We start from the raw sequence: 18,565 nt of genomic DNA, 5'->3' as shown, positions 1-18,565 counted from the left end.
AAAATATCAAAAACTTGTAATGAGTGACATTTGTGTCAGTAGCCATTAATGGCAGCTTGTATCTGTTCCAAAGTTTTTCCTTTTGTTTCGGGTACCGTTTTCATCACAAACAGAATAGAACATACGTTTACTGCTGCATATAGAAGAAACGTACCTGAAAAAAACAAAAAAAAAAAACAATGTTGTCAAATGACATGAGAGATACATGATGTATCAAAGCTTACCATAAGAACTCCACTTGGAGAGAAAATTGAAAGTGTAGGAAACGGCCCATGCACCAGCCCAGTTTACAAGCGTGACAAGCCCACCAGCAGCGCCTTTGATGTCAATAGAGAAAATCTAGATATATACAAAACATTCATCTGATTAATTAACGGATAAGAATTTTAAAAAGCGATTATTGTTATGATTAATATATACCTCAGACATTATAACCCATGGAACTGCTCCCATTCCTATTGAAAACCCTGCTATATACAACTGAGTTGGAAAAAATAAAGATTTTAGAACAAAAATATATAAATGTTTGTAGTTTCAGTTTTGCAAGTGATATGATGGAATATTTACCAGAATGCCCGTCACAGCTAGTGCAGGTGCTACTCCTAAAGCTATTTGATAAGTCTAGTGCACGAGAAGATTGTTAGATTAGATGATTAAATCCTACATTTACTTAAATTGCCTGATGAGTAGTCTTAACAGCATATATAACATGAAATAAGAAAAGAAAATTTTGATTTTGCAAGAGAAGATAATGTAAAGGTTTAGTGTGTGATGATTACCTTGAAGTAGAATGAAGCTGCTGTTGATATACAGCCCAAAGTCATCCCCACCAAAGAAACCTTGAGATATACATTACATGTTATTAAAAATGGTATAAATTGAACTAAAGGTTGTATCGGGTATATATATAATAACAACATTTAACACATTAGTTATATATAAATGTGGTGTTGGTACGTATATAATATATATTGAACTTACCAGTAAGAGTGGCTTTCTACCAAGTTTGTCTACAAGGAGTGCATTAAGGGTGGTAACCACAACCTGGAAGAAGAGGACATTGTAAGTAATAAAATATCATCAAACAAGAAGAATGTCTAGATTTATATTACCTGAAGAACAGCGTAGATTATTGTACCAGTATCAGCAGGAAATCCTGAAAATCATACAACAAAATATTACAATAAATGATTTGATGGTGTTACTTACACCTAGGTGAACAAATGGGCCTAGGCCCATGAACGGCCTAAAAAGCTTGGTTTTCAAGGCCTGATGGGTCCTCTTGATATGTCCTATATTTTTACATAAAAGGCTTGGTTACAAATTCATGACCAGTTTAGGACTAGTTGTATGACTAGTTGAGGCATGACTAGTCCAGGCCCAGTTACAAATTCATGAATCATGAAATTTATTAATCTTCAAATATTTCCTGAAATGTTTTTTGTTATTATTGTTTAGCAACCCAAAATGATGCAGAGAAGAATAACTGAGTTAAGGGTGAAGAAGTTCCCAACGTTTAGCAATATGATGCAAATATGGGGAATCAATGGTGAAATGATTCTGGAAGTTAACAAAGAAAAAGATGGGAGCATGCAGAGAATGCTAAGAATGCAAAGAAGAAAGAGATATATTTTCATAAATGCTTTAGTGCTATTACAACCATAAAAAATATTTAGAAAATAAAGACCCCAGATAACACAAACTCGAATGAGGAGATTTACGTATTTACGATGCTGATTTGTATGCATCACAACCACAAAAATTACAAGAAGCGAACAGTATTTGTGTGCAAAGGTATGGATTTGTATGCATTACAACCACAAAAATTAAAAGTTCATACACAATAATACATGTACAGTTTTTTGGTTATTCGGAGGGGAAGAAAGCAGAAATAAAACAACGTACAGCTTTACTAAAAGAGTGCAAGAAGTACGAACACTTGTTGAACAAAGTGAAATCTATAGAAAAAATAGTGGTTTCTCTCTCCTTAAAAAACTCTGTAATTAGTAAAAAAAAAACACAGTTCCTCTTAAAAAAAAAAACCGTTGAAGATTCTATTGGTGTAATGGAGAGAAAAACAGGATCGATTTGAAAATTATGAGAGGTCTATGTACAAATGATATTCTTTTAATGTGTTGTGCAATACTTGTTTCTCAAGATGGTAAACGCAATCAACAAGGAACCATCTAAGTTATAAATCGTTGTTAAGCGAGAACAGTTTTGATTGAACATGTGTTAGAGATGTAGAAAAAGATTTAACACTCTTTATGTAACACTATTTTTTTGTAGCTGATGACATTATGAGAGGTGTAATATATTTATAAGTTAGTAAGGGGTTAAAACGTGTATTTTGCTAGAATATATGAATAGATGAATTTAAAATATAGGTTAACTTATAGTTATAAAGGAGAATGATGTATAACCCCTCATTTATGACTTAATAAGTAAACATATAATAGTTTTTTGGTGAATTAATCTAAAAGAAAGTTGTAGTTGACTCAAATACGAACGTGTGAATACAAAGACCATCAAAATCTGAGTTCGTATGAAACGAGCAATGTGTCGAAGTCCTATAATCATCTCCAAACTCGTTTTAATGAAGTACATTGCCTTTATGGACATTTTTAAGTGAGACACAGGCCGTGTCTATGGAGACACGGGCCATGTCTCAAGTTCAAAGCCCTAGGGGTGTGTTTAAAATACCAACTCGGTTAGTGGTCCTCATTTCTCACACACATATATCGAGAGCTAACTAAGGGGTTTTTTAAGAGCTAAAACCTTGGAGAAAAAGTTTGATGCAAACGAACTTCAAGTAAACAAGAATTAAACTTCATCTCTTAGATTAGAGGTAAGGTTCACATTCTTACAAAGCTTGGTTGTAGTTTTCATGGTAGAAATTGATGGGTGATGTAACCCTTAATCGTACATGCCTCCATGAAAAAAAAACTCGATGATGATGTTGTAATGAGCTTACTAATAATAACTTCAAGTATTATAAATGAAATCCATGGTTAAATTCTTGAGATGAAGAAGATAGATAAAAACAATAGTTTGGTGAAATGATGAACAAAGTGAAATTAATCTCATATCTTGATGAATTAAGACATATGACAAGATATTCATGGATCATCTTTAGTTTTAATCATGAAATTAGCTCTATAAACATGGTGGAGGTATTTGTTTAAGTTTATAAATTAACTAGTTATACCTTAGGCTATGATGCTTAAGTGATGTTATTTTCATAGCTTCTAGAGTAAAAATAAATATGGGCCTCAAGAACTAGAGTTTCAAGTATATATGTCATCTTAAGGTGAGTAATCTCATACACCTCCAATGAGGGGTAAATCTTATGCTAGCATGATATGCGAAACTACTCAAATTATACGAGCTGGAAATGGTTGAAAAGCAGTAACTGAGTATAACTGAATTTAACTGACATAGCTATTTATAACAGAAAAGCAATGATTGAGTATGGTTGAATAGTTATATTCAACTATAACCGACATAAGCTATTTATAGTAGAAAAGCAATGATTGAGTATAGTTGAATAGTTATAGTTGAATATAACTGATATAACTAATAGCTTAAAGATTATAACTGACATAGTTGAATATTTGATGTTGAAACTAAAGAGTGGAATATAACCTTGTTTAAATATTGTATATTGTGATTGTTGTTGTTATGTTTATGTTGATTACATTACTCACTAAGCTTGTAAAGCTTACCCTATATTATGTTCTTATTTTTGAGGACCAAGTAATAATGATATAGGGGTAAAGGTGTAACTAAAGGATAGAAGACTTTTGTAGTACCTGTATAATTTTGTATTTTGATGTAAACACTTTGTCATACCTGACTCGATCCTTGGATGTATCTTTTATTATATGTTAACGATAACTACTTGTATGCTATCAAGTTAATATGAAAGTATACTTGACTATTTTGTATTATAAAAGTGAAACTTTTAGGGTGTAATTTCTATTAATTTGTTGGGCGTTACACTTTAAAAATATGTGTTATTTGCAAATAGTTTCTATCGTATCTAATGGGGGGTCAAACACCAAGCACACTTTATTGATGTGAATAGTCATAGGGCGATGTTCATGTATGCAGAAGACTTTTATGGTTTAGAGAAAACATGAGTAGCAATAGCAAATGTTTTACTTGGAGCAACGGAAGCGCTTGAATCAATCAATCTCCTTCAAGTTGTGACAGGTAACTTAACAAATGGCATAGGTGTTGGAAGGTAGATTGAAAATACACAAAAACATATATTTTGATCTCCTTGTTGTGTACATATTGTGAACTTGATTTTTAAAGACTTTGTAAATGAGTTTATTCATTGATAAATATGTATAGAAGAGGAAAAGTAATTGTTAAGTTTTTCTAATCACAATCAAGCTTTGACAACTTTTAGAGATAATGCAAAGTTAGAATTGTTAAAAGTGGTCAAGACTAGGTTTGTGTCTTATTACCTTTTGTTGCAAAGGTTAATGAATTGTAGGGATGCTCTTGCTACAACCATCTCCCTTACTAGGATGATGTAAACTAAGAGAACCAAATTATTGATTATTAAAACCATTAGGAGTGAAATTTTTTGGGAGGATGTTGAAAGTATTCTAGTTATAACAAAACCTATTTTCTTGTTGATCAAGAAGAAGAACAGGTGTTGTGAGAGCAATTCACAACATTCCACATGAAAAAAATGGCTTCATTTTATTGCAGCTACTCAAATGGATGAAGTGACCATGGAGGAAATCAATTGGTAGACAAATTATGGTTCAGAAACTCCAAAACTAGATGAAATCAAATAAAAAAAAATACTATCACAATTACCAACAATTCTTTGATTGAGAAAATACTAAAGCACTTACTCATATATTCACAGTGTGAAGAGATTTCATTTGAATTGTAAAAGAACTTACAAATTGGTATCCATTCATTCATACATTTGTCTTCTATCATGATTTTTTGAAAGTTACCAAGATATGGGAAGGGTTATATGGAAAACAAAAAAACCCTAAAAATCACAAAAATGCATAAAAAAAATACCTAGACATCACAAAACTTTTTTTTTTTGACTTTACACATCAAAAAATCGCAGCTTTTTTTAAAATTTCGCTGAAAAAAAAATAAAAAATCATTCTTTTTTATAAAAAAAAAATTCAAAAATTTTTTCAGCGATTTTGTGTTAAAAGGTGCGATTTTTTCAAAAAAAATTTCAAAAAAAAAGTTTTGTGATCTCTAAGTATTTTTTTTATGCATTTTTTAGGGTTTTTTGTCTATATATATATATATATATATATATATATATATATATATATATATATATATATATATATATATATATAGGGCTTAGGGAATATGTGGCTGTCATGTACCTAATGTTAGATATAGAACCATAAAAAAACTACATAGTTTTAACAAAATGCAATCAAATCTTTCTATCATATTTTTTGCATCCTCTATTAGAGCTTATGCTAAGCTTTGTATATATATTTATGTATATATTTTTACGAAATTTTATAAGTTTAATTGTGCACTACAAACCACACGTAAAAGTATTTTACCAACTACTTGTAGGTCTCCAAATTGAAATTTAATACAGAAAACTACATTAAAGATTGAAATTGTTCATTAAAAAACTCACTAAACCTCTTTCCATAAGGTATGATAGAAAAACCATACAAGTATACATAAGATAGGTATTGAATGAAGTTATGAAACCTACTAAAAGTCTAATAAAAAAACACATTCGAAATAGATAGATATTGGGGATGAATCACGAAATCAAATATAATATGAGTTCAAAGGCAATGGGAAGAAGCTAACAATGAAAGAAAAATGTGTTGTTTAATCAAAATGAAGTCAATTTTAATGGTTCTATACCTAACATTACATACATGCCAGCCACATATTCACTTTTTTCATATATATATATATATATATATATATATATATATATATATATATATATATATATATATATATATATATATATATATATATATATATATATATATATATATATACCTTCTCAATCTCCCTCTTTTGCTTTGAATTGTTTATCTTAACTTGAAGAACATTGTTTGGTCCTACCAATTCAATAGCTCCAAAATTTTGCTACTATTCATGTTTTATCTAAACTAAAAAAACCTCTACATACATAAACATAGATCCACGACTATTCACAACAACAATGACACTAATCAATGGATTGTGCTTGACGTTTGGCCACCCATCATATATAATTGAAACACCTAGTGAATAATGTATATCTTTACGAGTGTTAAATCTTTTTTCTATATCTCTGACCCATTCTTAAATCAAAACTTTTCTCACTTTTTTTTTTTCGCTTGATAGGGGTTTTTAACCTAGATGGTTCTTTGTTGATTGCGTTTACCATCTCAAGAAACTAAGGATTGTGCAACACGCTAAAAGGGATACCGCTTGCACATAGACCTCTCATAATTTTCAAATCGATCATGTTTCTCATCCTTACACCAAAAAAGTCTTCAAATATGTTTTTTAGAAGAGGAACTCTAGTTTTCTACTAGCGTACTTCTCGCAATCTTTTAATAAAATGGTACACCTTTTTATTTCTGTTTTCTTCCCTACCGAATTACCAAATAATGTACATGTATTCTTGTGTATGAACTTGTAATTTTTCTTCCCTTCTTTCATTATAAACCCTAGCCACTTTTGGGTATTATTTTGAATTACATCATACATATATAGCTCCTTAAATGAGGATTTTTCAGTTCCACCAAACAACATGTCTACTTGTAAGCAGATGATGACACCTGGCCCTCTAACATTCCTAATGCCCCTTACGTAGTGATGTTCGCATCACATGTATGTATATTTTTTTTAAAAGAACTTAGTTAAATTTGGGTTGAGCACATAGATATTGTAAGTACCTGCAGACGCGAAAATACTGCTTGCGTAAAAACAAATTCCGTTTATTCCTCCAAATTGTTGAGAGATCATCAGCCCAACTCCTATCTTCTCATTAGAAGTGGATAAAACAAGGTTAGCATTAAACCTTTTCATGTTACATGAGTGTCATCAAAAAGATCTAGTAACAATATCAAAAACTTACAATAACAGAACTCAAGTATCTGCTCTGAAACAAATCAATTAGTCTGGCTTTTGGAAGCCTTTCCAGTGTTTCTATATATTCCTGTGAAATATTGCAACATTTTGTTAATTGATACCCCTCTCAATTTTCATAATTCTGTGAAAAAAGAAAAGGTTTGAAATGAAAACCCTGATTTCAGCTGCCTCCTCAGATACATCAATTTCCTCCCCACGAAGTTTCCTTAGTGCAGCATCAAATTCCCTTTGTTTTCCTATCTTAGCCTGAATGCAATATGCATATCAACATTTCTTAAATCTTCACCTTTATAATTATAATACTTTGTGTTTTTTTTTCACTTAAACCTTACCAGCCATCTAGGAGATTCTGGTATAATAAAGAGGCCCAATAGTAAAACACCACATGGAATCAATCCTGCAACCAAATCATTGTGATTCACATTTCATCACCTGTTAGTAAGGTTTAGGTAGATGATGTTGCTTTTTGTTCCTTTTTCGCCTTTTGTTTTAAAAGGATGTGATATTCTTTAGCTCTTGTAGACATAACTATATTAATTCTTATTTATTATTTATTAGTGCCATTGGTGGAAAAAATCTTGATTGAAAGAAAGAAAGGAAGTACATAATGATTTCCAGAAACCTGCCAAAGCCATGGTTCGCCAATGTAGGATTGTTCCTGCTACAAAGGAAACTGACACTCCAGTAACGATTAAGAGCTGCAAAGTAATCAGAAACACTTAAAATAATTAAATTTTGCATGTTGAATTATAAATAGTTAAATACTAAAATGGGATTTTGCATTGACAACCTGATTTGCTGCTGTTAACAAGCCTCGTAATTGTTTGGGTGCTATTTCAGCTATGAACACAGGTACCTTACAGCATTAAAGATTTAAAGATGTTCATTATCCTATGCAAACAAATAGTTATAATTAGTCATATAAGTTTAATAATTTCAGGCAGAGTGATGTACCTACCACATAGGAAAAGACTCCCATTCCAAATCCATTTGCTAGTCTTCCAATATCCAGAGGCATAGGGCCCTTTCCATGATAATATAAAAAAAAAATTATTTCGTCATTCTGTTTTAAAGATTTAATGACTTCTGTGAGTAAAAATGGTGACTACCTGAGCAAAATAAATGGCTAGCCAACCTCCTATGCAGAAAACACTTGATATTCTCAATGCCTGTTCAATAGTTGATTAGAAGATTTAATTTTTTGATTTTGTAAAAAGTTGGAAGGTAATTTAAATGATAATGGTTAACTTAATTACCCCTTTACGACCGAATAAATCAGCCATGGGCCCACTTGCTATGGCACCAATCATTGCACCAAATGTCAATATTGACCCAAATAAAGAATACTACAAAGACAACAAAAACATATAATTAGACTTTATATATTTCAAAATGTCTTTGCTTTATATTTATATTGCTTGATAATTATGTTTCAAAAAGATTATAATGCACTTGGGCTAAATGCTGTAAAAACTCGCCTGTGCCATTGTTAGATTTAGATCTCTCCTGATGCCAGCCTCGGTAGGGGATGAATAGCCAACCTGAAGAGTAAAAGTCAATCGAATCATGATTGGCACCAACAAGATTTTCACATGTGAAACTTGTGAGATATTGATATGAAATCCAACATGGTTTTAGTATTCTAAGTTTGGAGAAGATAAATTAAACAGCTAACCGAATTTAGCACTTACACCTGTTCCAAATGCATAAGAACCACACACTGCAACAAATGTGCTGAGGTAAACCATGAAATTATTCTCCTTTCTTTCATCGTGAGATACAAGTGGAGCTCTAAACCCATCTTGACCTCTGTCTCTTCTCTCTATATCTTTTTTATTAGCCATGATTATTTGTACCTCTTTCGCTACAAATAGTATCTGTAAAGTTCCAATGAGTATTATGTCTCGTAAGATTCCAAAAATTGCTTATGAAGATGTGTAGATCAACTGTTGAAGTGAAAAAAAATTCAGATTTAATTTGCATTAAAATTGCAACGATTCAATACATGCAAGTTTACTTCATGTGTCTTGACTATTAGTAAAAAAAGACTAAAATACCATTCAACACGACAACATATGGTAATCACAGGAAACCAAATCACTATCATCAACATTGTAACTTGATACTTGACATCCCATGATGAAAATTCCGGTTTCTTAGCTCCAGAGGAACATCAATAATTGTTAATGATATGACACGTTTTCTTCATGTTTGCTAAACAGAAACGTATTTCTCTTATTAACCACAGAGTCTAAAAAACTTCTTTCTTTTCTTCAGCTTCAACCGACTGGTCTCTATAACTATCAAAGCTAGGGTCTTTCAATGTCTGCAATCATGTGGTTAAACCAACTTTTGGCTAATTAAATTGGCTATGGAAATGATTCAATACTCAATAGAGATCCGTTCAACTGAGAAATCTTCGTATTTCAAACAATTTGACTTCTAAACGTATGAACAAAAGAGAGATCAGAATAAAGCCAATCAAAAACTGCTTGTTTTGCATAATGTATGTGCTAGGCGGCTAAGTGCTAACCCGATTATTGACGATTGAAATTACCTAATGTAGCTACCAGCTATTACGCAGAGATTTGTTCAAACTCCTTTGAACTTCCAAATCTTCATATCTCAAACTTCGCATTATAGACGCATGATTGCATGAATAACAGAGACATCATAATAAACCTAATGATCAACGACTGATTGTTTTGCATGATATAATTCGACTTGTAAGTCGTAAACATGAAACTAAGCACAATGGGAAGGATGTAGGGCACATGTTCTTCCGATTTGGACGTACCTGCGTTTGCCTCCGGCGAGATGTGAACCGAAATCCTTAGGGGCCGTAGCTACTTCCTTTCGCAGCTATTATGTTTGAATTTAAAGTTGGCAGAAATTATCGGATCAATGGATCGCAGATCCGAGTGTTACGAGTGTATGTTGGAAGAGTTTACATAGGACAATGGTAGTAGTACCAGAAGAATCGGAGTACGTAGACCGTCTATTGAAGGAATGAGGAGGAAGACGATTCGTCCCTATGTTTGGGCAAAAGTATCCCTTGTGCTTTGGCCAAAATTACACATTTGGTCCCTAACTGAATTTCTAAAAATTTCAGGGACGAAAATATGGGTTTATTGGCTGGGTTGATGAAGATATGTCTGATTGTGCAAGAACTATCATCCCTGGTTTGCTAAAGTCAATAAACAAGCTTCAAGATCTAATAGGAAGTTAAAGATGTTACTAGTGTTCAATTGGGTTTTGTTTGTGGCGATTCTAGTTTACAAACTATAATTTCTAAAGTCAGTGTACTCAACTTTGTAGTTAAACAAGTTGATATGTGTTGACATTTTCAACATGTTTACGATCAATTAAAAATGTCAATCTGAACCCAACCACACACCACCACCCATTGCCAATAACGGTTATTTTAATAAATTTATAGCAGTTGGGGTCATAAATTCTAAAAAAAAAAACAAAAACAAAAAATATTTTTTCCTTTTACAATTTAAATCAGTTATTCTTGTATTTAATAGATTTTACAAGAAACAATCATAATATAACTAATTTTAAGAAATTATAAGAAAATGCCTCATTTGACATTAAATCAATCACCTATAATTCTTATAATAAAATTTGGAACACTTAAAAAAGGTCTATCTAAACAAATAAACCGGAATTACAACTTAATGTTGATTGGTACAAGGATCCAAATACACAATAATACAGAAGGGAAATTACAGTAGTTATAAATAAAGTGGAACTAGAATACAATGAATATGAACAGAGTGAAACTGAAATACATGAAGATGGGATTTAAACAATTGTATATTTATTTATTGCTACAAGTTATCTGGGATTTGAACAATGGTGTCTTAATTATTAATGGCAGCTTGTATCTGCTCCAAAGTTCTTCCTTTTGTTTCAGGAACCATAATAATTATAAACACAATACCAGCTAAGTTTATCGCTGCATATACCAAGAAGGTGCCTGTAACAACATATATACAACATGTTAATCTTATATATGTTAAATGCAAGAAATAGCAACCTACTTCCATTGATTTGCTTACAGTAGCATTCTACTTTCATTTTTTCCTATTACAGCATTATACTTTGAAAATCCACCAAATTTTAGCAATGTTATTATACAAAGAAACAAAAGTATGTTGCTATTTCTTTCAATTTCCTCATTTTGTTATGCTAATTTAAGTGTTAAAATTACCATAAGAACTCCAGCTCAATAGAAAATTGAAAGTGAATGATACTGCCCACGCGCCAAACCAGTTTGTTAGTGTTGCTAGGCTTCCAGCGGCACCCTTGATGTTAATAGGAAATATCTACATACAACATATTTGTGTGTTTAATTATATTTATGGTCATTTGTGAATTTGAAAATAATGAAAAAAATTGTATTCATGTCAATATATATGTATATACCTCAGACATTATAATCCAAGGAACCGCTCCCATTCCTGCTGAAAATGATGCTATGTACAACTGCATTCAAGAAACGATTTCAAAACTCATTTATTTATTTATTTACTTTTATTCATAACTAAAGTTTTGCAAATGATGTATATTTACCAGTATGCCCGTTACAGCTAGTGCAGGTGCTGCTGCTAGTCCTATTTCATAAGTCTGGTGCACAAAATAATTATTAATTAGATAAAAAAAAAATTTCATTACTAGAAGGAATATTAAAAGAATCTTTACACTATGTGTCAAGTCAGATGTTAATATATCTGATGAATACCTTAAAGTAGAATGAAAGTGCTGCTAGTAAACAACCCATAACCAAACCAGCTCCTGAAACCTTGAAAAATACTTTTATTTAAATTGAAGAAGATTTTTAATGGATTGTGTGGTATAAAATATTAAAGTTTACCAGTAATAGTGGCTTTCTACCGGCTTTGTCCACAAAGAGTGCATTTAAGGCGGTAATTATGACCTGATAAAAATATATGAAAGAAGATAAGTAGCACTTCATAACTAGTAAGATAATTCTATTTTCAAATCTTTTAATAACCTGAAGGATCGCGTAGATTATTGTTCCAATATCAGCAGGAAACCCTGAAAAGATCATGCATCAAAATTAATGAAGATGCTCCATAGGCCCCATTAGTCACACATGACATGACAGAACAGAACAGGTTATACTGCCTTTGGCATGCATTGGACTGAGACTGACACCGGTGTGAATGGGACAAAAGTACCACCCAAAAAGATGGAACAAGGACTTGCTCTTGATCTCTTGTCTGTGCAAAAGACATGAATGCCCTCCTTATCCTCATCATTAAAAATAGCCCTAGAAAGCTTATCTAGTTCAGTGTAATAAATGCAGCCGTAGGGTTTCTATGGAATTGGAAGCATCAATGATTGTGAATCCAGAAGGTTTACCTGCAGACTCAAAAATACTACTTGTGTAAAAGCATATTCCGTTGATTCCTCCAAATTGTTGACAGACCATTAGTCCAACCCCAATCTTCTCAATAAATATGGTCAAAACAAGATTCAGACTACAATTATAAAAATCTTTTTTTCTTTTTTTTAAAGTAGCCAACAAGAGTTGTCAAGAAAATAAACTTACAGTGACAGATCGCAAATATCTTCTCTGAAACAAATCAAATATTTTGGCCTTCGGAAGCTTTTGCAGTGTTTCTATATAATCCTATCAACATATTCAAGACACCATTGATAACACATAAAAGAATTCTATAATTTTTATTCGTTAACAAAAAAAAAAGAAAAAAAAAAAAGTTGAGAGCTTTGAAATGTATACCTGGATTTCATCCGCCTCCTCAGATATATCAGCATCTTTCCCTCTAAGTTTTCTTAGGGCTGCATCAAACTCTTTTTTTCTTCCTATCTTTGCCTGCATGCATGATGTCAAACATAATTTCTTGAAGATAAATTAAACAGCTTCATGAATCATGATACTTCACATACCAGCCATCTAGGAGATTCTGGTACAAAGAAAAGCCCCACTAATAGAACAGCACAAGGGATTAATCCTGCAAACAGAACACTAGAATTCATCACTCTTTGAAGGGTTTATTTCATATTTTCTTTATCCATAAGAATGCCACTGGTAGTAAATAAACATAATTTTGACCGATTTAAAACCTGTCAATGCCAAGGTCCTCCATGTTAGCACTGTTCCGATTATAAAGGCAACAGACACTCCTGTACAGATCATGAGCTGCAGAGTAGGTAGGAACAGTTTAGAGGTATTTCAACTTTGATTATGCTAATAACATATGAGATCTATATAATATAAAGTGGTTAGCAATGGCAACCTGATTTGCTGCTGTTAATGCCCCTCTTAAAGTTTTGGGTGCAATTTCAGCTATGAACACAGGTACCTTACAACACAGAAACATACTATGTAAAAGAGAAAGAAATCATATAAATTCAAATAATTGGCACTCAATGTTGGGAAAACTAACATACCACATAGGAAAAGACTCCCATTCCAAATCCTGTTGCTAGCCTTCCAATGTCTAGAGGCAGAGGACCCTTTAATAATAAAAAATGTAAAATTGGAGTATTGTTCAACAAACTCAATGAATAAAAATTGATGTACCTGAGCAAAGTAAATAGCTAGCCACCCGGCTGTACAGAAAACAGTTGATATTCTCAGTGCCTGTTCCCATTGTCAAAGTGAAGCATTTGGTTGTTTGAGCTTCTTCTAAAAGATGATGGTTGATAATGTGCAAACTTCATTTAACTTACCCCTTTGCGACCAAAGAAATCAGCCATGGGCCCACTCGCGATTGCACCAATCATTGCACCAAATGTCAATATTGAGCCAAACAGTGAATACTACAAAGAAACAAAATAAAGTTTTATATATTATACTTTGAGTTGATTGATATGTAGAGATTATGTGAAGGTGACTAACCTCTGCTAGTGACAAATTTAGATCTTCCCTGATTGCAGACTGAGTAGGAGAGGAATAACCTGCCTGGATGTTTCTTAATGTTATACCTTGAACATGTTTAGCATCAATAAGATTGCTATAACTTGAACATGTTTCTTAATGTTATAGGTTCGAAGAAAGTGAGCTGAATTCTGAAATGAGTACTTACACATGATCCAAATGCAAAAGAACCACAAACTGCAACAAAAGTGCTTAGGTAAACCATGAAATTGTTCTCCTTGTGTTTCTCATCTTGAAGCACCAATGGAGCTCTGATCTCATCCTGAACTGTGTTTTCCGTTTCCTCCATATCCTTTTTAATGGCCATAAGTATAGAATCTGTAGTTTATCATATAAAATTAAATTATATCTCAGAGGAACTCATAAATAATGTTGATTAAGCTAAAAAGAGCTCTTGAGATCCATTATTCCCCGGGAGCTTCCTTTTTGCAAGCAATTTACTCAAACAATTCCAGTTGTCCTGATTAGGTAGGGTTGGCCTCATTGTTAGGCGCTCATCAATGTCAAACCATAAAAAGCAGCAAAATTACACAGTTCACCATTGATTTTCATCCGTTTTGGTTGAATTACACAGTTCACCATTGATAATCATGATCAAATCTCAACTTTCAGGCGAGAGATATGAAGAAAGTGAAATCGTGACCAAATGTGAAATCAAAACATGTTGAACTTGAAATCATTCATAAAGAAGATACAAACACGAAAAAACAGCAGAATAATCCGTAGCCAACATACCTCACCGGCGATATCGAAATCAGAATCCTTATGGCTCGTATCAGCAGGAAGGAAGCAACGGTAGGAGAAGCAGGAAACGTTCGGGACTACGTAGTCAGTGTTTGTGGAATTGTGGCAGAAATGATGAGTCGACTGACGTTTTCTTTGACAACTTGTATACGATATTTTTGTACATGTTAAGAAAGTCACATCAGTAGTAGCCTAGTAGGAGTGTAGGACGTGACAGCATTTAATATTTGGATTATATGATTTTTTATAAGATACAATTGTATAGTATTAATTTTAAGAATTAGTTGTGACTTGTAACTTAAATGAAGAATTCAAGAATTCAATACCCCTTTGAGATAAACTTCACAACAACCATAACCAAGGGTTAAAGATAAAGATTCTTACATCAATTCATTTCAAGATTACAACTTTTTTGTGAATTTACAACCAACAACTTGTTCATAACTATAATTCTTCAAGTATTTGCTCTACTTTGGTATTCTTCAATCCACTTGCTGTTTTCTCACTTCCACGACTCTTTCTCCTGTTAAAACACACTTTTATTTTGACTCCCTTTGAAAGTCAAGCCACACTTTTAGACCATCTCCATTTTTATACTCCAAAACAGAGTAAAAATGAAGAGGCTTTCAAACTTTATTCCATTATCTTATTTTATTTTTATTCCAAAAAATATATGTTTAGTTTATTTTTATTTTTAAACTTACAAAGATTATCATAGACTTTCAACTTATTAGTTTTTTACACATTTATTAAATTTTATATTCGATATAGATAATAAATTTGATATATAATATCATTTAAATTATAGTTAATTAATTAAAACAGACTAGACATTTGTAAACCTAGAATGTGAGGGAGTAAAGTTAACAAGTGAAAGTTCTAACTTCATTTATTAAAAAATATATTTTTTTTATTATTAAAAAATAATATCTAACTCCGTATTTAGAGTATTACTATTTATTTACTCCAAAATAGAGTTGGAGATGAGTGGAGAGATGAGTGGAGTTTGGAGATGGTCTTAATGTCTAAGGGGCTGTTTGGCAGGATCTGAATTTTTAAGATCTGAATTTTTAAGAGGTCTGAATTTCTAAGAGGGTCTGAATGTTTAAGATCTGAACTGTTAATATGTTGTTTGGTTGGAACCTCTGAATTGCTATGCTGAATGATAAAAATGACTATTTTACCCTTCTATTTAAAAATAATAATAAATACCAAATAAAACTATCCAAATTTTGAGAAATCCACATTTACATATAATCATTTTACCAACATTTAAACCACTCTATATTATCACAACTTTAAAATACAAATTCAACAAACATGTCAACAATAAAAACATCATATTACAACAAGAAACAAAAAAGCAAATTCATATTATTAAAATTAATTCCCAAGTAATACAAATGGAGTTATTATAGCCACATCTTCACCATTAACACCCGACATCCCATTACCCTCTTCATCACACACGCAACCATCATCCCTGCCTCACACAATCGTTATCATACACCATCACCGAGCACACGCTCAATATTATACAATGTTATGCCATTGTTGGATTTTTTGGAAACATTTGCCAATTTTCATAATTCATATGCATAACTCATAAAAGAATTCATTTTCAAATATTACTCACAGTGATAAAGTCTGATAAGCTCAAACCTGGGTAATCTTATCTAAATTGAAATATGAATTCAAAAAAGACAAGTTTTTGCAATTTCTTCATTCCAACAGCTAACAAAAACATAAGGGCAAATCTATCCCAATTGATAGCTACAACCAAATTAACTCAAAAAGAAGTAGTCCCAGGTTATCCAAACAAAACAAATGAAGAGATCAAAGAAAAGAGTTAAGGGGGGAACACAACAGTTTGCAAACCACATATGAATTCAGAAAAAAAAACATATGAATTCAGAAAAAAAAACATAAGAAAATCACGAATTCAACATCAGACTGCAAACCACACATGAATTCAGAAATAAAGGAAAAGAAAAAAAAACAAATTTTCTATAAAAACAGGAAAAAAATCGAGTTTCAGGGGGAACACAACAGATGGAGCGGAGGTGCTTGTGTGCATAGATGAGAAGAGAGAATCGGAGGAGGCGTGAGTTTGAGGAGAAAAAAAACCGATTCATTGACCAATTCATTCATAAAAACAGAAAAAAATCGACTTTCCGGGGGGGAGAAGGAAGAAGAACGAACCTGGATTGTCAGAGTTGAAGGAGGCGCTGTTGCAGGCGTCGGAGGAGAAGGCGGCGGTGTTGGGGTACGGCGGCGTCGTCACAGGCGATCGATTATTGGAGATCGGTGAGGGAGAAGAAGCGGCTGAGAAGGAGGAGAAGGGGGCAAGAAAGAGAGTACATGTTTTGGGGTAAGGGCATAGCGGGTCTTTTATTTTTTTCAGATGGAGTTCCAAATCTGATTCGGTAAGTGCTAAAATTCAGATTCAGACCAAAACTTAAGAGGTAAACAAACGGTCTGAATCTTAAAGATTCAGACCTACCCCTTATTAAGAGGTATTAAGATGCAAACAAACAGGCTCTAACTCTAGAATAGACTAAAAATGAAGTTTATAGTAGATTTGGAGATGTTTTAAGGCATGTGCGGCAATGATGTTTTGAGAGCTAAGAAAAAAAATTCAAATTAAACAAAAAAACATTTTTCTACTTATTTAGTTTAAACAAAAAAAAATGTTCAAATCCAAAACTGCTTTAGATAGCTTTTGAAAGCTTCTAGTATTTATATTTTATGTTATTTTACACATCTCAAAAGCTTACAACTATTTTTTTCGAACATTTCCACACAAATAAAAGATACAACCTCAAGCTTTTAACTACCAACTTTCATCTACCAGCTAGTTTTGTCAAACATTCTCTTAGGGTGTGTTTTGCAAAACTTGATAGAATCTGGAATATATAGCTTAATATTTGTGTAGAAGTGTTCAAAAAAATAATTGTAATCTTTTGAAATATGTAAATAACATAAAACATAGAAGTTAAAACATAAAAGCTCCTAAGATATCAAAAGTGTAAGAACATGAAATTTACAGAGAGTTCTCTTTTAGTCAACTATTGACCAAAAGGGCAAAATGGTCATTAATGAGGGTTTATCAAGGTTTTGAAAACCGGACTGTAGACCGAACCGGTCGTCTTACCGCTTCGATGGTTCAATTAATCCAACCGGTTGGACCGGTCTCAAAAAACGGAAAATCCTGATGAGGTCATAATTACGTTATTATTATTTTTAACTATATAAAATTTTTTTAAAAAAATGAAAAAAAAATAAATATTTTTTAAAATTCTTGGTTTTTACCGGTTTTGCCAGTTCAACCGGACCAGTTTTTACCGGTTCGACTGGTTTTCACTGGTTTTTACTAGTTCACATAACGCGCGGTTTTTTGGCCTCTAAAAACTGGTTACGGGACCGATTTCCGGTTGGACCGGTATGTCCGGTCTGGTTTTTAAAACATGAGAGTTTAATAAGTTTATAAAGTTGTGAATTCATGAAAATTGTCAAGATAAGTTTAAGTCACAAAGATGAAGTTAGATGAGTAAGTTCAAAAGAAAGAATGCATTAGAAAATGTATTTTGGCTAAAAGGGTAAAATGAGGATTTTTATGCTTTTTGGGCCAAGTTTTTAGCTTAATAGATTAAGACTCGTATTAAGTCAATGAAAAATTACATAACATAATTGTAGAGTAAGGATGAGTGTTTGGACCAAATACCCAAACTGGAACCAGAACTGGAACCGAATTGAACATCCTCTCAA

The 18,565-nt window shown here is 32.3% G+C and overlaps 2 protein-coding genes across 5 annotated transcripts; both read right to left on the bottom strand.

The window, feature by feature from the left end:
- Window positions 1–28: 28 nt before the first annotated feature.
- On the bottom strand, window positions 29–10,039 carry LOC145114537 (sugar transporter ERD6-like 7). Of its 2 annotated transcripts, none has more exons than XM_079050568.1 (19): window positions 9,914–10,039; window positions 8,808–9,062; window positions 8,595–8,657; window positions 8,373–8,462; window positions 8,226–8,285; window positions 8,075–8,140; window positions 7,907–7,972; window positions 7,739–7,814; window positions 7,449–7,513; window positions 7,270–7,362; window positions 7,103–7,183; window positions 6,921–7,005; window positions 1,113–1,156; window positions 982–1,044; window positions 780–839; window positions 568–621; window positions 421–480; window positions 225–339; window positions 29–154 (listed from the first exon to the last, which is right to left on the bottom strand). In XM_079050568.1, the coding sequence occupies exons 2-19, from the start codon at window positions 8,958–8,960 to the stop codon at window positions 36–38; spliced, it is 1,413 nt and encodes a 470-aa protein (XP_078906694.1). In that variant the 5' UTR covers window positions 8,961–9,062; window positions 9,914–10,039; the 3' UTR covers window positions 29–35. The 2 variants fall into 2 exon arrangements, with proteins under 2 accessions (XP_078906694.1, XP_078906693.1); XM_079050567.1 differs by having other exon boundaries at window positions 8,808–8,993.
- Window positions 10,040–10,771: 732 nt separating this feature from the next.
- On the bottom strand, window positions 10,772–14,948 carry LOC145114536 (sugar transporter ERD6-like 7). Of its 3 annotated transcripts, XM_079050565.1 has the most exons (19): window positions 14,789–14,946; window positions 14,202–14,371; window positions 14,015–14,077; window positions 13,846–13,935; window positions 13,697–13,756; window positions 13,564–13,629; window positions 13,410–13,475; window positions 13,237–13,312; window positions 13,060–13,124; window positions 12,893–12,985; window positions 12,701–12,781; window positions 12,511–12,595; window positions 12,140–12,183; window positions 11,999–12,061; window positions 11,867–11,926; window positions 11,698–11,751; window positions 11,551–11,610; window positions 11,336–11,450; window positions 10,772–11,101 (listed from the first exon to the last, which is right to left on the bottom strand). In XM_079050565.1, the coding sequence occupies exons 2-19, from the start codon at window positions 14,358–14,360 to the stop codon at window positions 10,986–10,988; spliced, it is 1,416 nt and encodes a 471-aa protein (XP_078906691.1). In that variant the 5' UTR covers window positions 14,361–14,371; window positions 14,789–14,946; the 3' UTR covers window positions 10,772–10,985. The 3 variants fall into 3 exon arrangements, 2 of the variants coding, with proteins under 2 accessions (XP_078906691.1, XP_078906692.1); XM_079050566.1 differs by lacking the exon at window positions 14,789–14,946 and having other exon boundaries at window positions 14,015–14,100; window positions 14,202–14,326; XR_013711070.1 differs by lacking the exons at window positions 10,772–11,101; window positions 11,336–11,450 and having other exon boundaries at window positions 11,867–11,919; window positions 14,789–14,948.
- Window positions 14,949–18,565: the final 3,617 nt, after the last annotated feature.

The sequence above is a fragment of the Lactuca virosa genome, chromosome 5 (assembly GCF_052849685.1).
Source record: "Lactuca virosa cultivar CGN04683 chromosome 5, Lactuca_virosa_CGN04683_v6, whole genome shotgun sequence".
Taxonomy (NCBI): domain Eukaryota; kingdom Viridiplantae; phylum Streptophyta; class Magnoliopsida; order Asterales; family Asteraceae; genus Lactuca; species Lactuca virosa.
The sequence above is the reverse complement of the archived record's forward strand: the minus strand, read 5'-3'. Positions and strand labels throughout refer to the sequence as shown.